Source organism: Trachymyrmex septentrionalis, unplaced genomic scaffold (genome assembly GCF_001594115.1).
Source record: "Trachymyrmex septentrionalis isolate Tsep2-gDNA-1 unplaced genomic scaffold, Tsep1.0 scaffold8, whole genome shotgun sequence".
NCBI lineage: Eukaryota > Metazoa > Arthropoda > Insecta > Hymenoptera > Formicidae > Trachymyrmex > Trachymyrmex septentrionalis.
Window position 1 is genome coordinate 1,368,725 of NW_017305987.1, and position 21,274 is coordinate 1,389,998.

Here is a 21,274-nt window from a genome sequence, read left to right on the forward strand (position 1 = left end):
TGGAGCCATAAAGAACCGGCAGAGGCTGCTTACCAGGAAATTACGATTTTAGGTATAACAATGAAAACGATAAAATACACAACACATACATAGAGCAGGAAATATAAACGCAAAATATATCCGTAGTAGTCGATAAAGTTTTGAAGCGAATCTTGAGATTTATACATGGAAAAAATGGCTCAAGTACCTAAAAATTCAACTATATTCAGAATAACTGTATTCAACTTATTCAAAATAATTATATAGAATATGTACTTTCAAATAGGTTGCTAGAATGTTAACATTTTTTTTTTGTAGCATTGTCATCGACATCTAAGCATTTTATGTTTTGATGATCCATACAAAATTATTTTCAGATCTGTATCTAACTAAATTTTTAAATACTTCAGCAAAACTGTTCTTTCTATACACATTTGATTACATAGAACGCTTAAACAGGCTGTTAGAATGTTAAAACTTTTTGTAGTATTGTCATCAACGCTTAAGTTTTTTTATATAATTATTTTGACAACAAAATTATTTTTAGATCAGCATTGAAAAAAAGTACTAAATTAAATTAAATATTTAAATAATTTTAAATAAATATTTATTAAATATAAACACTTGTTTGATAGAAGAACCAATAATTTGATTTGACCATCATTTTTTATTGAGTAAATATTTATTTACTATAAGTAACACAGTCTACATAGTACTGTTTAAAGAAATATATATTTGGTAAATTTATTTTAGTGTAGCTAAAATTTTAAGTTACTTTAGCAAAATTCCTTCCATATATGTACTCGATAAATGATATTCGATCCTTTCTAATTTTTCGTGTCACGATAATGATTAATACCGTAAGAATGTGTAATTCAAGCGTTCAGGGAAAACGTTTACGAGAGGATATTATCAGGATATTACCCGACGGAGACAAGAATGAAGGAGATGAGAGAAAACGCGCCGCGCGAGTACGAGCACTCTTGGCACGCTCAGCGGGGACTCGACAAAAATTTCTCTTCGCCTTGGGTCATCCGACCTTGCGCCTGCGAGGCCGTGAGGTGACGGCATTACAGTCTGCAATTAACGACGCCGATAAAATCCTAGGCATCCACGCTATCCGGGTTCGGGAGGAAGTGCAAAGGCGCGTCGTCCGCGTCTTTGCACTTCTCTGTCGCGCGCATCGAGACGCAATCATCCTTTGCGAAATTTATTACGAACGAGTTGTAACAACAATACTGGGCACGAAGGGCAACTGCGACATGTATCTCTTTTGAATCGAGGATACTAAAAGCGCCGCTGCCGAACGTTTTCATATCGTGACGCCACGACGCGACGCCAGGATCTATTTATCGAGTTTGCCCGATGCACTGACACCTCGTATGCAGCTGACACCTCGTTTTCTCGCGTTTGCAACTGGCGGTGAGTGCTTCCGAAAATATTTCACCCGGTCGACGCATCGAGCCGTCGTCGTTCGGCCTTTAGTGCAACGGTTTTTCAACGTATTACACTTAAAGGGATTCTAAAGTCATCCGTTTTTATTTTTCAAATAGGGTAAAACGGGGGTAATTTGGATAGGATAATAGAAATTTTCAAATTGTATAAAAGACTGAAGCTGCATAGTACTCGTATATTCAATCGAACGTACAAAACACATGTACTATTAGTGTAATTTGATTTAACTGTAATTTTTTTATACTGAGTAAATATTTATTTACTGTAAGTAAATGTTTACTTATTGTTAGTACTATTCAAGGAAATATGTTTAAGGTTTAGTGCAATCTTTTTCTCAGTGCACGAATTACATGAACAATCAATGTTGAGTTCTGAGCACTAGGAAAAAATGTTATGTTGTACGAACGAAAATTTTATTGTAATAACAGAAATTTAGTTGAAATATATCGAACAAAAATGTTTGATAAAATATCCTGAACAAAACTGTAATTTTACGTAAATTAAATTTTTTAGTTAGTATAAACATAAATATTTTTATTATTTACAAAGCAGAGGGATTATTTGGTAAATGCAACTAAATTTTTTGTTACATAAATGAAACAGCTGGTTACTGTTAAAAATATGTTAACTAAACAGTTTTACTAGACACTAAATTTTTTTCCTAGTGTAAAAATTAATAGGTTTAGATATGAAAATTCTAATATGAAAGATTAGTTAGAAAAGTTTGTATATAGATGTGTGCGTGCGAGATTGATGTAGTGGTGTGTCAATGACACATAAATCATAAGTGTGTAGGTTCCTCTGAATCGATAAAACAGATTTTGATCCTCTTAAATCTTGGCGAGTGTGTCGCTTAGACGACAACGGTATATCGATGAATATCAATGCGACTACGTTCCAGGTGCAACAGGTCGAAATGAAGTGATTTGTCGAACCTGTAATCTCCTCGTCGGTATCTATAAATAATCCATGACGATGACGTAGGACTGCGGCACATTTGGCGAACGACGTCAGAGTTACACCGCGAACGAGCACGTTGCACACATGTGCAGACGTTATAAATTAATTTTACACTTTACGGCTGATATATTTTTAAAGCACACTCGACGCTCGAAAAGTAGCAGCGTGGGTTGGCGACGATTGCGCGAAAGAGGGATGTTAAGTTTTGGCCGTTTTCCGGCCAAAATGAAATATTGTAGTTCCTTACAAGTAGACTTACACAAACGCTTATCATGGGAAACACCAGAGATATGAAAAAAATCAGGACTTTGGATGGTTGAAACAAAATTATTTTCAGATCTGTATCTAGCTAAATTTTTAGGTAAATTTCAGTAAAACCATTTTTTCCGTGTATAATTTATACAAAAAAAGTGATCTTGCAGTTATAACGAAAATTATCTAAGTACGAAAAATAGCTAAAATATATAAATTTCTAGCAATATTGGATATGTATTGCACCCAATCATATAAATGACAGAGATTGAATTTAGATTTGTGCTGTATAAATTCTATGGGTATGATACAGAATTTTCAGATAGAAAAAAACAGTTATAATCCTAGTTAGAGCAGCAAAATATTTTTTTGTGTATATATCTCGAAATTTTTACATTTTGGCCGAGAAACAGCTAAAACTTAATATTCTCCTTTTTTATTTGAACTTCAGACTTTTTATCAATCAGAATTTCAGTTTTCTTCTAAATAAAATTCTAGTAATTTTAATAAAAAAATTCTGTATTGTCCATTTTTCAATCAGAATTATAATTAATCTAACCAGTCGTTTTTCTCATCGCGCGAATTGTCTTCTGTAACTTTTTCTTAATTTCTCATGATTAAAGTTTCCTTCTCTGAAATGTCTCGACTTTTAACTCGAGTTCTAATAGAGATATTAAATTCTCAAGTTTAATAAAAGATACTTTTAGAGCATTCGTGAAAAAGGGCGGATTCGTTGAACCCGCCTGTCGTAAAGAGAAGAGTAATTCTGAATGAAATGCGCCACTTGGCAAAGAGCGTAACGATGCAACACGCGCTAAACGGATTCGTGTACGAACAGAGTTGCTACGCTGCGACATAACGTGACACCAAAAACGTAACGCCAAGAATCAAGTTAACTCGTTCCGCTCGTGCGTCTAGCTTTCATGAATATTTCGTGTAAAGCATAATGTCTCTTCGTAACTGATTACATCATTTCGTATGCAGAAATCTAACTTCATCTACCAATTAGTCAAACATTATTCACGTGAGGATTATGATAGCAATAATGAAATCTTGAAATTTTCATTTCTAATTCGCGAATCACTTTTGGCACTTTGATTTTCTGAAAATCAATCCTAATTTTATTTGAGGATTTTTTTTTCTCAAACAGCAATGTACAACCCTGGTGAAAAGTTTTCTCATAATTTCTATACGAATTGGAATAATTTTCAGAAATACTCAGAAATATTCGGAAAGTTTACATTTTTCCTCAGAATTTTTCATATAAGTGAATTTTGAAATATTCTGAAATTTCTCATCCCATAACTTAAAAAATAATTTTTAATTTTTTAAATTTTATATTTCATCAGAAATTACACTTACAAAAAATCTTACAAGTCTTACGATATTTCGTAATTAATATATATGGAAAATTCTGAAAAAAGATGTAGATTTTCTAAGAAATGTTCCAATTCGTATAAAAAATGTGAGAAAGTATAAAATTATAAAGTTATAAAATTATATAGAAATTCTGAAAAATTACATAAAAAATTCTGAGAAAAATTTTCACTAGGGAAGTCTCGAAGTGGGCTTTCTAATTTAAAAACAATAATCGAACAAAGCAAATAAGCGCCATTAACAAAGCGCAAATACAATAATGAAGAGTGTTTTTCTCGTTTATTGGATTATATTATAATTGAATATCCATAATTGAATATCTGACAATCATTGATGTCATCCTGTGAATAATTATAATTACTCTTTATTAATTGCGCTGTATTCTCATTTGCTTTGGATTAAATTTCTTTCCTTTTTTCCTCTTCTTCTTTTTTAAATGGATTTCTGACTCCAAAAATCATAGTATCATCACATCTTCATTTAAGTACCAGACCTCCTGTAGATATCAAGTCCGGTATAAAACCAAATATCTATAAAAAAAATTCATTACTCAAAACAAGAATTTATTTTCTTAAGAATATTACAAAATTGATCGAAGAAGCGACTTTATATAATAAGCAAATCGAATTTATTTCAAAATTAATATCAATCAATAATTTTGATTGAAGTATATTAAATTCGAATTCAGAATATATTTTGAATAAATTTAATGCTTGTGATGAACTTACGATAGATTTACGAATATATACCTATAAACTTTTGAAATACTTAAAACAAATACTGAAAAAAACTAAATTTTAATAAATATTTATTTGAATAGTTCTCTATAAGTAATAAAATTAATATAAACATATATTGATTTAATACAAAGACCATTAATTTGATTTAACTATAATTTTTTATTAAGTAAATATTTATTTGATAAATATTTAATTAATAAATGTTTACTTAGAATTAGTACTATTCAAAGAAGTATTATTAAAATTTATTTTCAATGTATCCTTTTACTTTTGTAATTTTTTTCTCAATATTTCACTTCACTTTTGAAGCTATTGATTTGTAAAATCCACGAAAGTTCTATGAATGTCGTTCAACTTACTTTATCGTTATTCAGTCAGTAAAATCCACGACGTTCTACGAATGTCGTTCAACTTACTTCATCGACTGTTATATTAGCGTACCATCGTTCGACGGTAATATGTCCCTTTCAATTCTGTGAACAGACATTTGGCAGTTGCACCGACAAACCTGCTTTTCAGAGAGACAGGCTTGCCGAATATTTTCTGGCAGCGAGATAAATCGATGGCGATAGACTTCGCGCGTTTCAACGACTTTCTGTCGGCCAATTCGCGGCCATCCGCATCACCGATCGAGAGTCAGATCATGTGGAATTACGCGCACGTCAGGTTTCGTCCAGAAGCAATTTCGTGTCGTGTAACGAATGAATGCGCGTTCCGGCTTCCGTCTTGCTTTCTGGTCGATGCCTACGGGCGTTTCAATTAGCGAGGGCACAGGCACCGCCGGTCGGGTCGGTCGTCCCGATCTCGAAATAGATCGTGTTCTCGCCCGTCTCTCGCCTATCCACGGATCACCCCGCGATGCTGACCCTTTGCTGCTCGTTTTCACGCCTGTCGTGCGATTATCCCGCCGTGGCTTTGTCATGCCATTCGACGGCGTGATTTCGAGCGAGCCTTGGGCGAGCTTCAACCATTCGTGAACCTTTACCCTTAAAATGCCGAACTCGGCGGACGCGAGTAACGTTCATCGAGCCGATCGAGCCATGCCGATGATTTTTTCGAAGCGACTTCGAAAGGAATGGGCGTTTCTTAGTCTAAATAAAGAGCTATTATTACATGGAAAGATAGGTTTTGTTAAAGTATTTAAAAATTTAGCTAGATATATAGTTTTAATATATAGTTTTACAAATAATTTTGTTACAACACTTAGAACACCATCAAAATAATTATGGAAATAAATAGGTTAAAGCTGATTGCTAGAATGTCAAAATTTTTTGCAGCATTGCTCATTATGCTTGAGCGTCTTACATAATTATTTTGATAGTTTAATAAAATTATTTTCAAATTTATATCTATAGCTGAATTTTTACATCAGAAAAATCATTTTTTCTAAATAATACTCGAATTTTTTGCTGCAATTAATAATTAATTTCTGATATTTGTGATTTTACAATCGTGTAAGAATTATAATAAATGTAATAAATATACACAAAAAGATTTGAGATTTTTAATGTGCCATGGAAAGCGTTGCAAAGAAACTTTGTGTTAAATTCACATACGCACAGGAAAATATCATTCTATTATTAAGAAAAGTGATTACTCAATTTTTTTTACTTCTTCCCTTTTAAGTAATACACCTTTAACAAAAAATGTTTTCTTGACAATAAACTTAAAATATAATTTACTTTAATTTAAAAAAATTCATTATTATGTACTCAAAACATGAATTTATTTTCTTAAGAATATTACAAAATTGATCGGAGAAGCGACTTTATATAATAAGCAAATCAAATTTGTTTCAAAATTAATATCAATCAATAATTTTGATTGAAGTATATTAAACTAGGATTCAGAATATATATATCTTGAATAAATTTAATGTTTGTGATGAACTTGTGATAGATTTACGAATATATATCTATGAACTTTTGAAATACTTGAAACAAATAATTATTATTTTCGTACAGTATTTTCCCGTGCAATGCGTACGGAGAATAACTGTACAGACGATGTGATGCTGGCTAACTAATTCATATGAAAAAAAATCGAATTTATGACTGATAATTAAAACTGGAGACAGCGTAATTGAACGCCGTAATTAGCCATAAGCCATTTTTTATTATCACGGCTGCATCATTCGGTACTTCATTTGAAATAAAACTACTCTGTTTGACAGAATCTGCCACAGACGGGAAAATTGAAAGAAAAATCAATATGTTGTCAAAATTAATAATTCTTGCCCGCTGAGGTCAACAAACTTGTCGCGTCTACGGACAAGAAATCAATCAACATACCTGACGACTTATTGACATTACGTTAATTCGTGCACATTTCAAAAAGCACTGCACATCTCACTGAACAATTATTTATGCGAATATTTAATATAGTTTACAATATATTGTAATATATTATAGTTTAAGTCGGACTAAGGTCTTGAGATGCAAGAAATACAGATTCCAACAGGACAAGCTCAATTTCAGAAGATCCAAGATTATTATATTTTCATTGTAATCTCACGTATTTAAAATAAAAGAATATATTTTCCAGTTTTTAAATTTTTCATGTAACGTATTCTAATAATATCTTTTACTCGTATAGATATCGAATAGTTTACGCGAAAGATCTAGAAGAAAGATTTACAGAAGATAAACAAAATATAATATGACTAAATAATATATTATTTAATAATATGTTTATTAATAAATATATTTATTTTGTTGATATGAAGTTAGCCCATCAACTTGCTTTTAATAAATTTTTAATTAAGGTGTATTATTTGAAAAAAATGTACTTTCGTGTCTCGTGCGCGTCTAAGGGCTGCCAACGGCTCTTCGATGACATCTCGCGGGAAACACAGTCAGGCAAGGCAGAATCGAGAGGCGATTGAGGAAGGTCCGCGTTCTCCGAAGAAGATCCAGGGTTTTCCTCGCTATAACGGAAGAGAAAACACTCGGATTCATCGTATGTTGTCACTGACGTAAGGCTCGGCAATGGAAGGGAGGAGCGGACTTAAAAATAACGCCACTTGAAGCAACCGCGTCGATGGAAAATTTTCTCTCTTGATTTCGAGAACAGTATCTTTGCGATGAGTTCCGTCCGACTGTTTCTAAATAAGAATAGTCTACACAGAACGAAAAAATATTTATCATAATAGCGAAATTTAATTTAAGATATCTCTTTCGACTCCAACGTCTCAATTTTAATATAATATATGATGTTTTTGACTGACTTCAAATTAACGTTCTGACGTTTCTCTATATTCAAGTGTATAATTTATTTTGTTTTTAAATATTATTTTTAAGACTTGTTTATCATTACTCTATTATCATCTCAGATTATGACGTCAGAAGTGAAAAAATATAATAAAGATTGTAAGCGTCTTATTGAAATATATTTCCATATTGATATTTGGTTAGAATTTCGTTTTTCGCTGACGTCATAATCTAAGATAATAATGACGTGAACACAGGAATCCTATTGTTAATATAACTATTTGTGTATTGTGAAAAGATTCGGAATTGATGTTAAATAAACAGAAAGAATGATTTTGCTAAAGTATCTGAAAAGTATCTCAAGTATCTTAAGTATCTTTTTTTTTAAGTTATTAAAATAATTATGTAGGATGTTTAAGCATAAAAACAATGCTGCACAAAAAATTTGGATATTCTAGCAACCACCTTGTATGCATCCTATAATTATTTTGATGGTCTAACAAAATTATTTTCAGGTCTGTATTTAGTTAAATTTTAAAATACACGGAAAAAAAATTATTGTGCTGAATTATCTAAAAATTTAGATAGATACAGATCTAAAAATAATTTTGTTGAACTGTCAAAAGTATTGTATTGAATACTAAAACATAATCGGCAATGTTGTAAAAGGTTTTGGCATTGTAGCAACCACCTTGAGCCGTACAAAATTATTTGGATGATCTAACAAAATTTATTTTCTGATCTGTATACTTATAAATAAAATGTTAATTTTAACTTATATAGAGACGTATAATGGAGTTTCTTAGACATGAAAAGTTCACATTTTTGTATATAAAATGTTAATTTTAACATCATCTCATGTCTCAGAAAGTTCACTATACGTATCTAAGTTAAAATTAACATTTTATTCTTAACAGTGTATTTAGTTAAATTTTTTTTAATGCTTCAATAAAACTGTTCTTTCTGTATACTTTAACAAAACCGTTCTTTGATACAGATAATGAGAATTTCAATACGAAAGCAAACTCGCGCAAATTGCAAATTGATTTAGTATTGTGAACAAAGGCTAACGCAATTAGCAGTGCAAATTGTCTTGCATGAGGAAGTATTATTCTGCGCTGATAATTTTATCGTCTGTTTGGCGGAGCGGCAACCGCATCAGCAGTACCAAACGGTACGCTCGAATCGTTTGTTATTTGCATTCATCCTGGAGTGATTAATTATATTCTGTAATTAGTGTCGCATTCTCTGGATTGTTCTGCCGTTGCCCGAAAAGCTAGACTCGGTCAACGAGAATTATGTGTGCCGCAAAGCACACTGCCCTCTTCGATGTAGCGATTCCCTTCGTTATTCGGCGCGCACGAATTTTCGTTTGGATACGTTTAATCGCAACCGTATATATTCTTTGTGAAAAGAAAACTTCTCTAAAATTAGATTCACCACGCGGAAGCGTGATTTCAGATCGCACATCTATTTTTAGCGTTAACAGATGAGCCGATCAATCGCACGTGTCACAACGAGAATATCCTCCGGGTAATTTTCGGCTGTAATTTTGCACTTTCGGTTTGCGGCTCTTCTACGTAATAAATATGCAATTGCAAACTATCGTTTTCGTAATGTAACGCATGCAGTTTCGATAATTTCTGTCCGTTTTCATCCTTCCGCGGATATGTAAATGTTCGGGCGGCAATTGTGACGGTCAATTTTAATTACGCTTCGTGATTCTTGCAAAAACGTTCGTAAGCTTGATATGTCAATATGTTTAGCAGGATATATAAAAGTAGATTTAATCAAGTATAATTTTTGTTTTTTATTAAGTGAAAATTGACCGCGAGAAATACTTAACACAATTAAGCGAAGAGGGCCATATTCGGTCAAGATAGGTCTTGGTGTCTAATAATATTTTTATGTAAACTTTACAATTTCCAGTATCAAAATTTCCTAGCTCAAAATCTGCAACGCATATAATGAAATTGGTAAAAAGTGATTCCTCGTGTTTTGATCTTTCTACCAATTTTATTATCTGCATTGCAATTTTAATGACTCGTATTTTAATCTTTTTATCAATTTTTTTATTATTTACAGTTCAAATAAATTGCACGCCGATTATTTGTCGGTTTTAAAACACACAGTCCTAAATTGAAGCTGGATTATGTAATTTCACAAATTAAATTGATAGTCAATTTTTACTGATGCTAACGAGTATCTTTAAAACACATATTAAGAATTTATTACTGTAAATAATTTTTTTTATCTAAAAATAATCTAGATAATTTAGATAAAATCTAATTTCTCGAAGAGGAAATTGCTTCTGAGGACCTGAGATTTAAGAATCGAAATTAAGAATAGGTGTTAATTAGAACATTATTTTACAAACGTGAAAATTTGCTCTACTGTTTCTAAATCAGTTCATGTTCGTTTTATATTCGCATCGCGTAGCAGTGCAGTGCGGAGAATAATTCGATTCTTCCAACACAAAAAAGGAAATCCTGTCAAAGGTGGAATTGCTTGTTTTCGCTCGCGATTGTTATCCGATATTTCAACGCATATTGAAACTGAAAATTCGCATGGATGATCATCGGGCAATTGACGTGCGAAATTAGCTCTTTAATCTCGCAGGTGATATCCCTGCGGTACCAAAGAGGAACGTTTAATCCCCGTCGCATAAATTATTTTCCGAAATAGAACCGATCGGTTTAACTTTCATGTTATGCATGTCTGGCAATGGTCTCTAAATACGAGAGAAATTTGTATAATATACCAATGTCCAAATGATGCTTCCGTTGATTTAATTATACATCTCTCTTGCAAAATATAAAATACGACAGAAAGCGGCATAGGAATATAGAAATACATATATTAACGATACATTTTATTGAAAATTCAAATTATATTAGATCTATATACACAGATTTTAAGTTTGTATTACTTACATATCTCGATTCTTTTCTTTCTCTTTCTCTAAATATTTAATTTATCTATTTAAAAATATGATTGTACTCTACCTGTTACGTGATTAAGAGTCTTAAATAGTTATTTCTTTTTTGTTAATTTTATAACAAGCTTGTGTTTATTAGCATTAATTGCATTATTAAGTAATCAGCCGTTTTCCTTCTTTGGGTTCCGGAAAGTTTTCCCAGGTCGAAAGCTTCTTTGGCAGCTCGACGACCGAAGGTAAAATCGGGCACAGTGTCTTCTTTGTTCAAAGCGGTACGAGCTTGGCAAGCTTTCGCACCATCTGACGGCTCTTCCGGAAGAGTTTTCGCACGGATAGCTTTTAAGCTTCGTGCGAAAGCTTTCAAATGGTATCGCCATCTACCTATAACATGGAGAACAGATATTGCTGTATTATAAATAATTTAGCAGCTAGAACAAAACATCCTTATCTTTTCTGTTGATTGTAGTTGTTAATTGAACTTTATCGAAGATTATAACTTTATCTTTCATTATATGAGAGAGAGTGTATTTAGGACAATCGACATTTTTTAATCAATTGCAGATTTTATTAATTAGATAATTCTTTATCTAATTCTTCAGAAATTTATTACTTAAAGATTTTTTTACGTTATTCCAAGATTTTTTAGTGCCTCGCACAGGTACGGCAAGTGTCTTGATATATAAAATTGCATCTATTTCAGACGTGCAAGTCATATCTAGACTTTCAATCACAATTATTAATTCATGAATTGTAACATTATAATAATGTTTAATTATATTAATAATAATGTTAATCATATGTAACATTAATTATTATTTCTACAAATCCGGATTAAATAACAACTAACGTATCTCGTATTTTCTAATTTTATTTTTTGTCTATCGATCTATTGATCGTATATTACATTTTAATAGCAATGCAAATATAAAGATCACAAATCTGTTACTTGCAGTTTTTTTTTGCAACTTTGTGTGTTAAGATAATATTCGTGTTGCTAAATACGTTTGGTTGAAGTATTAATATATATGTATACATATATCATCTATTTCAATCCATTCTGTACCTAATTATAGTTTCATAGGAGAATAGACGGCTAACGACAGTTTCTAATATCTATGTATATTCAACTCCACGCCTGCTACGTCATTAATGCTTCATTTTCAATGCACGGAGTTTACGTAGAGTTTAGAGGCAGCGAGAAACAAATAGTTGTCTATGTAGCACAGACACGAGACGTGTTGAAAATTGCTACACTTTAAAATTAGTTTATGATGCACAGTTGCTTTGCGCAACATAAAGTTCCTTCTGAATTTATTGAAGATTACTAATTATTTATTAATCCGTATATCAGTATCATACGAAAAGTCATATATAAATCTTCGTCCTTTAATTAATACGCGGGAATTAATTTCATGAAAAATTGTATAAAAAATTAGCTTGAAATTCTTATTTATTTTTCTAAAATTACAATCATTTAGCTGACCTGCTAAAAATTCGAAGATTCATTAACTGAACAAATTATATTTGAAATTGTAATTTTTCTTAATCTCATTAATGACGACGCGAGGAGTATTAACTTTTCGGAGTTTTTTTTTCCGAAGAACCGCGGGGGAAAGAATCTCCCCTCCGAGAGGACTGATCGCGGAAGGATTGCTTTGACGTCGCGACGCGGTATCTCGCGCTATGCGCTTTTTAACCGCGTGTTGTCGTCGCCGCGGGTGGCGGCCTAATTATACGTGTTTCTCCGTATTTCTGGAAGCGGCCCGCGGATGGGGCGCGGTGCGATCCGCCCGCGGTACAGCGGGGACTTGTTTCTCAGCTTCAGTCGTGCGTGGTCCACCTCGAATCGCGCGCATATTTCGCAGTTGTTCCACAAGTGTACAAGGTGACTCTCAGCCCGACGCCCCGAGTACCGGTATCGTCGAAGATCACTCTCGCCCGCGTAGTCTCGCAGCATCCATTCGCCCATGAGGCGGGCGCGCGGATATCGAAAGAGCGAGATGGCTCGAATCGATCTTCGGCACGATTAAATAATCCCACTGCAAGTTTCCCTCTGTTTTTGGTTTCAAAGATAATTGGATTTTTCTATTGATATAAATCCGTCTCTTATCGTAATTTTATCAAAAATTTTGGAAAATATTGTAATATAATTTTTTTACGCAAATATAAGACATTTTGTTTCTAATATTGTCGAGTTAGTATTTAAAAATTAATTATTAGCAAGAAAATTGAAATTTTTATGCTAACATTTCGAATTGAATAATTCGAATATGTGATTTGAGGAATTTAATTTTAAATCGTCATTTTTTGTGTATCTTGATAAATGTTTCTTGATAATTAATAACTAAGAGGCTATGGCCATGTATAAACTTGCAGAATCTTTCCTGACGTAACGAGGATACATTATCGAAAAGGATTTCTTAAAAAGTGCCTACGGTGTGAAGAATTTAAATAGAGTGACGTTATAAATTTAAATTGTACGAAGGGAAATATAGCGACGAGAAGCATGGCGACTACGGAGATCTTCCAGGACTGGGATTCTCCCTACGAGAATCTCAGCGCATTGAGGACCTCTACTAGAAAAACCACAACAAAAACTACCAGGATAGAGGTAGGACTCAAAAGGGTTAATTAAATTTCGTGCGTTTAATGAATTTGATATACGACGCCCTACACATTCGTTTTTAAATATTTGGATTCTTTACTCTTTAAAATATATTCTTTATTCTTCCAGATTTTTAAATTTATTTTTCATTTTATTTATTAATTTATTTGTAATTTTTAAATTTATTTATTAATCTTTTTGGAAATTTTACGTTGGTCAATTCACGGACTTTAAATCTTTAAGTTGCTTAGAATTCTCAGAGATTCTAAATTTTTAAATCTTAAATCAAACTAATTTAAAATGCAATCTAAGTCTTCAAATTCAGATTCAGATTCAGAGTCAAAATTCAGATTCTTGGATATCACTACTAATTGCGTCGCAATTGAATACAAAAACGGTTCACTTCTGGAATTAAATCGAGCTATCCTGCCAGAATCCGTCGCGCGTTTTTGCTCCTTCATACATCATACTGATTGTGTATCTCCACGCCTGTCAAGCAGATCATAAACATGGAAGGGTTAGATATAGAATGTTGCGACGCGGAAAACTCGTGGATTCGCGTCAGAGGATTAGACCGGGAAGGAAAAGCCAAGAAAGTGTCCTTTTTCTTGGCGCGCGTAGACACAAAGTAGCTATCGCCACATGCGATTACTCATCGGCAGTGGTTTACGATTTTCCGGTTGTTTATCTGTGAATCAGGTCCGCAAAGCAATGGCGGCCTTGCGTCCTGGCAACCTTTCTGTAAACGCGCGGAAAACGCTGCACTTTAAGATACAGTCGTGTTTTCAAAAAAAGTCACGAATTTTGTCTGTAAAATAAATTTATTTTAACATGTTAATTGATCCAACGACTCTAAGTTTCAGTTAGATCTTAATCCCTTCAAGGCCTGATTTTAATGGAATCATTAAAATAAAAAAACTAGTTTACAGAGATTAAAACATTTTTTTTTTCAATTCAACACGAAAGCACTTTAATAAGTAATTTATATGAAACAATTTTTCAAAAATTTGAATTATTTTTTTCAATGTACACATTATTATATACATCTAATCTTCGATGATATCGATAGAATTAAATAATTTCGAATGGAAAATGTTTTCAAATTTGATATACATTATTATGTACGCAGCGTCTGAAAGGATTAAATTCGTGTTACTTGTTTATTTAATTATTAAAATCGAGAAAGAAATTGGGAGCACTTGATAACTTTTAATTCCTTCTAACAAATTTGAAAAGTTTTTATTGCCTTAATCTATTATCTGACATTAATAATGAATGACATTAGTAAAATGTTCTTTAAACTCTTCGGAGTGAAATCTTACTTTAAAGAATGAAAATTGAGCTAATCTTGAAAAAGAGCGGTTCAATTTTCAATCATTAAGAGTGAGATTTCATTTCGCAGAGTGACAACTCAATCTAGAAGTTTCAGAGAGTAATATATACAACATAATGGATACAAGCTAAAGAATAAAAGTTGAGCCAGTCTTGAAAAGGAGTGGCTCAATTTTCAATGATTAAGAGTGAGATTTCACTTTTACGAGTGACCACTGATTCTAAAAGTTTCAGAGAGTAATATATACAATATAATGAGCGTAAGATAAATAAGCAGCCGAATTTCCGACCTTGTTAGCGCCACTTTTGCACTGACAACGACGTGCTACGGCATGCGCGGCACCAGCCGCGCTTGGTATGTTGGCATTGAAATCTCGGAACCGATAGATGCATCCGGTTGGGACACCGTAAAAATACGCCCGATATAAATAGGTTTGTGACGTTCTAATGTGACGCTAAACAAAAGTAGCGCGTGTAAGATACGGGAGGGCTTTCAAACGGGTATTTTTCATTACCTCTATAAAAATAATACACTGTCTCTTTTTTTTTGTGTGTCGCGGCTGCAGCAGTTGGCCACCTGCCAGATGGCGGAATAAAGATCGCAATAAAAAAAGATTATTACGCAATTCGCGATGATTTGATATCCGTAGTCGCGCGCGTCTGTTCCCGAATTTATGTCGTCGATCGAACCGCGTTTCTCCGTGTCCTAAGTCGAATAAAACGCACTTCGGCCGTTCGTTCGCAAGTTGAATCGATAATTGAAAATGTCGCCGTTTCAGCTGCCGTTTTCCCGAGCCGTTTCCAGCTTTGCCGAAATATTACCTGCGAAATACGAAGTTCAAGTCGAATAAAGTGAGCTACTTTGGCGTCTAAAGTAATTTAGTTCTAAATTCGCGAAACTTTGGACTCTCACGACCTCGAGTGGGTTCTATAAATTTCTTCGATGTAATAATATTCGCGAATTCTTCGAACCCGTCGATTCATTCGGCTCTCCTCAGGAGCAACAATGTGTTTGCGTTTTGGCGTATCGACACCTGGCTCCGTTTCTTTGGCGATGATCAAACGGACCGCGGCGGCCACACGCGAAGTCGCGTTTAATCGCGCTTTCCGCGCATTTTCCGCGATATTTCGGAAACATGTTCTCGAAATATCAGACAGCTCGAGACTCGTTCTTGAGATTCCGCCGGGATGCGAGATTTCACGGGCTTAGGATACGTTCTACTTCGTGCGTTCGCAATGAGTATCGGAGTTTATCATCTTGTCTTTTGTTATTTATCAAACGTTAAACAAGGGTGAAATAATATTTGCGAGCATTGCGAACGCCAAGCGAAACGTAGCCTGATCTACAATGTGCTCTTTATTTTCTGTTTCTTTTTTGCCTCTCGCTCTTTCCCTCTTTGTCATCGTTTCATCACAGTCATGTTTCTTTTCTCTGTGTTTCTTGCCTCTTCCGAAGTTCGTCAACTTTTATCTCGAGCGACGTAAAAAGACAAGAAATAAAAAAATTGATAAACAGCAAGAAACAGGAAACAAAGAGCACATTCGGCTTTACTTAGAAGCAACAAGAGAGATCAGGCTTCAGACTGGTAAGGTGAATGTACCAGTTAATGAACCCAATTATTGGACAGAATAACAAAGATTTCAAAATTAAGCTTTTAATAGTATGACTGTAAATAAATTCATGTTATTATAAATATTTATAAATAGCGAATTTATTTAGAGTTATACATGCACGGGGAGAGATTTTTTTCTTAGTGTTTACCCTGAAAATATGATTCAATTTCATTCTTGGACAATATTGTATTTTGAAAAATTTTACATAAATTTTTCTCATGCATTAATAAAACTACAATAAATTATAAAATTAATTTTACTGAAGTACATGGTAAAAATCTTTAAAATATCATATTGTATCACAACCATATTTTCAGGTTAAATATTAAGAAATAATTCTCTCCGTTTCTCTCTGTATCATTAAAAGTTTATTTCAAATTTTGCATTCCTAATTATCTACCAACTGACACATTTACCATATTACATTTACTGTATGACAATTTTTTCAAGCCTGTTGATTGCTTACAGAATAGGAAGATCCGAGAATCTCTCTGTTCTGCAATTAAGTGACGTTTGAAAAAATGTGACAAAACGACAAATGATATATCGCATACGTTTATTTCGCTGGCCTTACTCTGCAGATTCATCGGTTGTATTTTTGAACGGCGGAATTTGTTGGCCGCGAGTGCGAGGTGCAAAACGAAGGATTTTTCGCAGAAGTTTTCGTGAAAATGCCAGCGGACGGCGCGATCGCGACGAGAACTTTTGATCACCCGTGTAAATCATTGTCAAGATGCGGCGACTTATAAATCATCCGCGGGAGATTTACAACGCACGATACAAATTGCGATTTCGCGCTTCGTGTTGGCGCGGCCCGACACACAATGGCCTCAAGCCTACAATGTGCAATTAAGTGCGTACGCTTGAATACAATGCTAATGATAATTGACGGAACTGTCGGGTAATTTGTGACGGCTGTCTTTCGCAACAGTGCCATGATGAAAGTGACTGGAAAAGCGCGTGAGAGCGCCCAGATAAAGTAGGCAGCGTCTAGAATGTCTAGATATAAGGCTTAGTCCACAACCTTGCTTTAAGAAACTATAAAGCCGTAGGAAATTGATTAATCATATTCGCGAATATGAAAAAAATAATCAACTGCGATTGTTCAATTTTTTACGGCTTTATGGCTTACGGCCTTTTAAAGCAAGGTTGTGGACAAAGTCTGAAAAGGATGTAAGCCATAAAGTCGTAAGAAATTGATCAGTCGGTTATTTTTCTCATATTCGATTGGTCAAGTTCTTACGATTTATGGTCTCTTAAGGCAAATGCGATATGTTGAAAATTACAGATTATTCTAAATTACATTTAAAAGTATACAAAAAAATTTGAGACATCTGAATCAAAAGTTATTTCAATAAAAAGTAATATTTTTTAAATATTTGTACTCTAATAGAAATATATGAAAATGTATTATAAAATAACGATAAAAATCTTAATTTTTTTTTATATAAGTACTTTATGAATTAAAAAGTATTTATGTAAAGTTACACATTGAGATGCAGATATTAATTGTTCAGTAAATAGACGAAACATTTATTTGTTATAAACTAATTGCTGAATCTCAATGAAACTTTGCACAAGTCATTTTTAGTGTTTAAAATGTTTATATAAAAAAAGTTTAGATTCTTGTTATTATTCAAAAAAATTTTTGTTTATAACAATAAAACTAATATCAAATAAAATAAATAATCTATAAAAATGTGTTGCTCAAGTAAAAACAGAATGTTATGAGCACAACTTTCACATGTATGTAGTTTGTTTAAAGCGTAAATATTAATATATGTGTTTTATGCCCTTACAACCTCCCTGAAACAAGATTGTGGAATAGGCCTAATGGAACGTGCGTGCTCATTAGCGCAACAACAAACAGGACGGCGGCCCTTGCGGTTTTACGCCCTAGGAACAATTTAAACGACCTTCCGGTTCAACTCGCCTCGAGTGAATTACGAGAACAAGCGTGACTCTCCGGGGCCGCAGTAAAGGCGGATTCTGGTAGTTTAACGTACGGTAGACCGTGCACACAAATCCTGAATTATTTACGACGGATCTATTAATCCCGGTGCACAAACCTCGGGTCGCCGCCGTCGCCCCTCATCTCGCCCAGCTCGATTCCGCTCGATGCGCTCGCACTGCACCTCTCCGAGTGCCAGGACGACTTCTCCGGCGAGGTGTTGGACCTCGCTGCTAAATCGGAAATCGTAAAAACCGAGATTGTTGAGCCGGCGCTCACAATAGAATACGGCGCGCAATTGGCAGTTCCGATGTCGTTTACCTCGCACTTTTCGTGGATTTCGCACAAAGAGTAACGATCGATAAAAGCCATCACTCTGCTCTTCTGACGACAAGCTGTTTGGTTAATAAACCCTGAAACTTTTTGTATATCGGCGATCCAAAATTAGGATCAACTTGTTCCGGGGTATTCCGATTTTCTTTCTCTTAGACCATTCTAATTATAAGCTCTTTGTACACCGCTGGAAATAGAATTCGAAAGCTCCGCGGTAAATGAGGGGTTCTCAGGGTTTTTGACCTCGCTCGTAGTCGTTATTTTCTCTTTCGCGAGACAGAAAAAAAAAAGAAGATAAAATACACGTGGATCTGTTACTCTCGTTGTCGATAAACGGCCTTGAACTTTAATCGAAGCGCACCAGATGAATTTTCTCTCTGCCCGATTTGACTTTGTGGATCCGCAATTCATAAATTGCCAATGAAAATATCGATGCTGTCGACAATGAAAAATAAAGAGAACCAGATGCTCACGGTAGTTGGTCGGGAAAAGCTTTTACTCGTACATTCGCGAGCGAGTATGATTTATTCAAAGTGGCTCTCGCGAAATTCCTCTACGTCTTTCTGTCGCACTTCGCTTTGAGCTTATTCCTCCAAAGTAGTTTGGAAATGTGTGAAACACCTTTCTTGTCTTTTCCCTAGGAATTCAGAATGTTGCGGTTTTACATTGAAAAAACTTTATATATTTTTCTTACTTTTCTATGTTATAAAATTTCATTTAACTTCGAATCAAGATAATTATGTGATAAAAATAGATGTATTCTTTTAGATATTTTTTATTTTTCTATAATGTAAGAAAAATAAGAAAAATAATAAAGACATTTTATCAGAATTTTTTAATTATTACATTGTTATCATAAATGTTAATACGACTGAAAATATGGAGCCGTAGTTTCTCGTAATATCACGTTTTAGGAATGCGTAAATTGCCGGTATTACGCGGATGCCGTATGCTAGATGATGACTCTTAAGGAGAGAGAAAGTTTCCACCTTGAATACCCATATTTGACGCGTTATGGCGCAAGTAAATTTGCTTAGTACGTGTATCGCGGCGTTTTATCTGATCTCTCCAGAGTACTCTGGAAAGTATGTTACAAAAATATTGTAATGAACAATTGAATTTAATCATGCGAACGGAGCAGCTTGCTCTTAATTAAAAAGAAAGCATGCGTAGTCTTATTGTTAGCAGAATGAAAGTAATGCTCAAGAGAGAGGGAGAGAGAGAGGGAGAGAGACAGAGGGAGAGAGAGAGATGAACCATTGTGTTCATCTCGAAAATTGTTGGACAATTTAGATTCGCCAGCCCGAAGCGATCGTTGGCTTTTCTCTCCTGCAAGAAGTGAAGGAGCCTTCGTGTGACGTTTCTTTCACTTCTTTGAAATAAATTGTCCTCTGCAAAATTATAAAAATAGAATAAATTGAGCTCTCGAGATAAGAAAGGCGATAAAAATATAATGACTGACGAGAAATTGAGAGTAATAATCAACACTCTATCTAATAATATATCAAAAAATAATTTGTGCGTAATAATTAATCAATGTATTTTGTTCATGACATTACATATAAATAAAAAGGATTGGACGTTTCGGTTTGAGCCATCATCAGCGATTATCCTCCGCATTCGGAGATAATATGGCAGTAACAATTTTTTTCCTCCATCCTTTCAAGTAAATTATATAAATATTATAATAATCCTTCGCCTGCAATCCGGATTTTATTTTTTGCACAAATGACTTTTATTCCCAAATTTCTTCGAAATAAAAGAAAGCGGAATACATTCTTTATCTTGCTAAGTTATACATTTTTCATCTCTTTCATTTTTGCTTTTCAATTTTTATTAAATAAAAGTTCTAATATTTGAATTAAAAAACTATTTAATAATAAAGAGTTGAAAAGTAACTTTCACTGTTAGAAATGTAATCACGAGCTTTCTTTACATGTAAATGAAGCTCGTGATTATGAACGAGATTAAAAGTAATGAATGATTTAACTGACAATTAAGTTGCAGTAGTTACTTAAACGTAATAAACGTGTACATTAAATTTATGAAATTTCATTACTTTTCTAATTTAATTATGAATACATTAAATTTAATCTAATGTCATGAAATTAAGTTCCAATTGTGTAACTTAAAAGTATATTAAATTTCATGAAATTTTTGACGGTGTTAAACGTTTCCACATTTTTCGCAATTCTAGTACAGTAAAAAAATTGGATACAGTAAAAAGATCTGCACAAAAAAAAGACCCAGTTTGAATTGGAGAGTTAAGTAAATACAAAAATTTATTGAAGGCGGTTAATTTCGTCAGAAACTTATACTTACGTTTCTTTCATAACTGTATTGCGCGATACTTACTATCGCACTTTGCGTAATATGTCATATTCATCTTAATGAGAAAAAATCGCGCACCGTTTATGAATCTCCTTTTAATTAAATCAGTAGTGCGACGTTGTGGGTTAAAATTGCAGAGGTCGGATTATTGTTGCTGCTGTAAAGGTTGCAGGCTTCCTTCAGCCGCGAGACTGTATC

At 33.7% G+C, this 21,274-nt stretch overlaps 2 protein-coding genes across 12 annotated transcripts in view; one reads left to right on the forward strand and one right to left on the reverse strand.

Moving 5' to 3' along the window:
• The window catches only part of LOC108754482 (tropomodulin), a 72,717-nt gene that overhangs the window by 8,075 nt on the left and 43,368 nt on the right, over nt 1-21,274 (forward strand). The window contains exon 1 of one of the 11 annotated variants that reach the window (XM_018496787.1): nt 13,293-13,521. The exons of the other annotated variants lie outside the window; for them this stretch is intronic. Coding sequence (XP_018352289.1) covers nt 13,417-13,521 — 105 coding nt within the window. The 5' untranslated portion in view covers nt 13,293-13,416. Of the gene's footprint in view, nt 1-13,292; nt 13,522-21,274 lie in introns of those variants that run through there. 11 annotated transcript variants of the gene reach the window in all.
• Nucleotides 11,271-21,274, reverse strand: part of LOC108754480 (fasciclin-1) — a 377,227-nt gene continuing 367,223 nt past the window's right edge. Inside the window, exon 17 of the mRNA XM_018496772.1 lies at nt 11,271-11,291. The gene's annotated coding sequence lies outside the window, so the exon portion shown is untranslated. The remainder of the gene's footprint in view (nt 11,292-21,274) is intronic.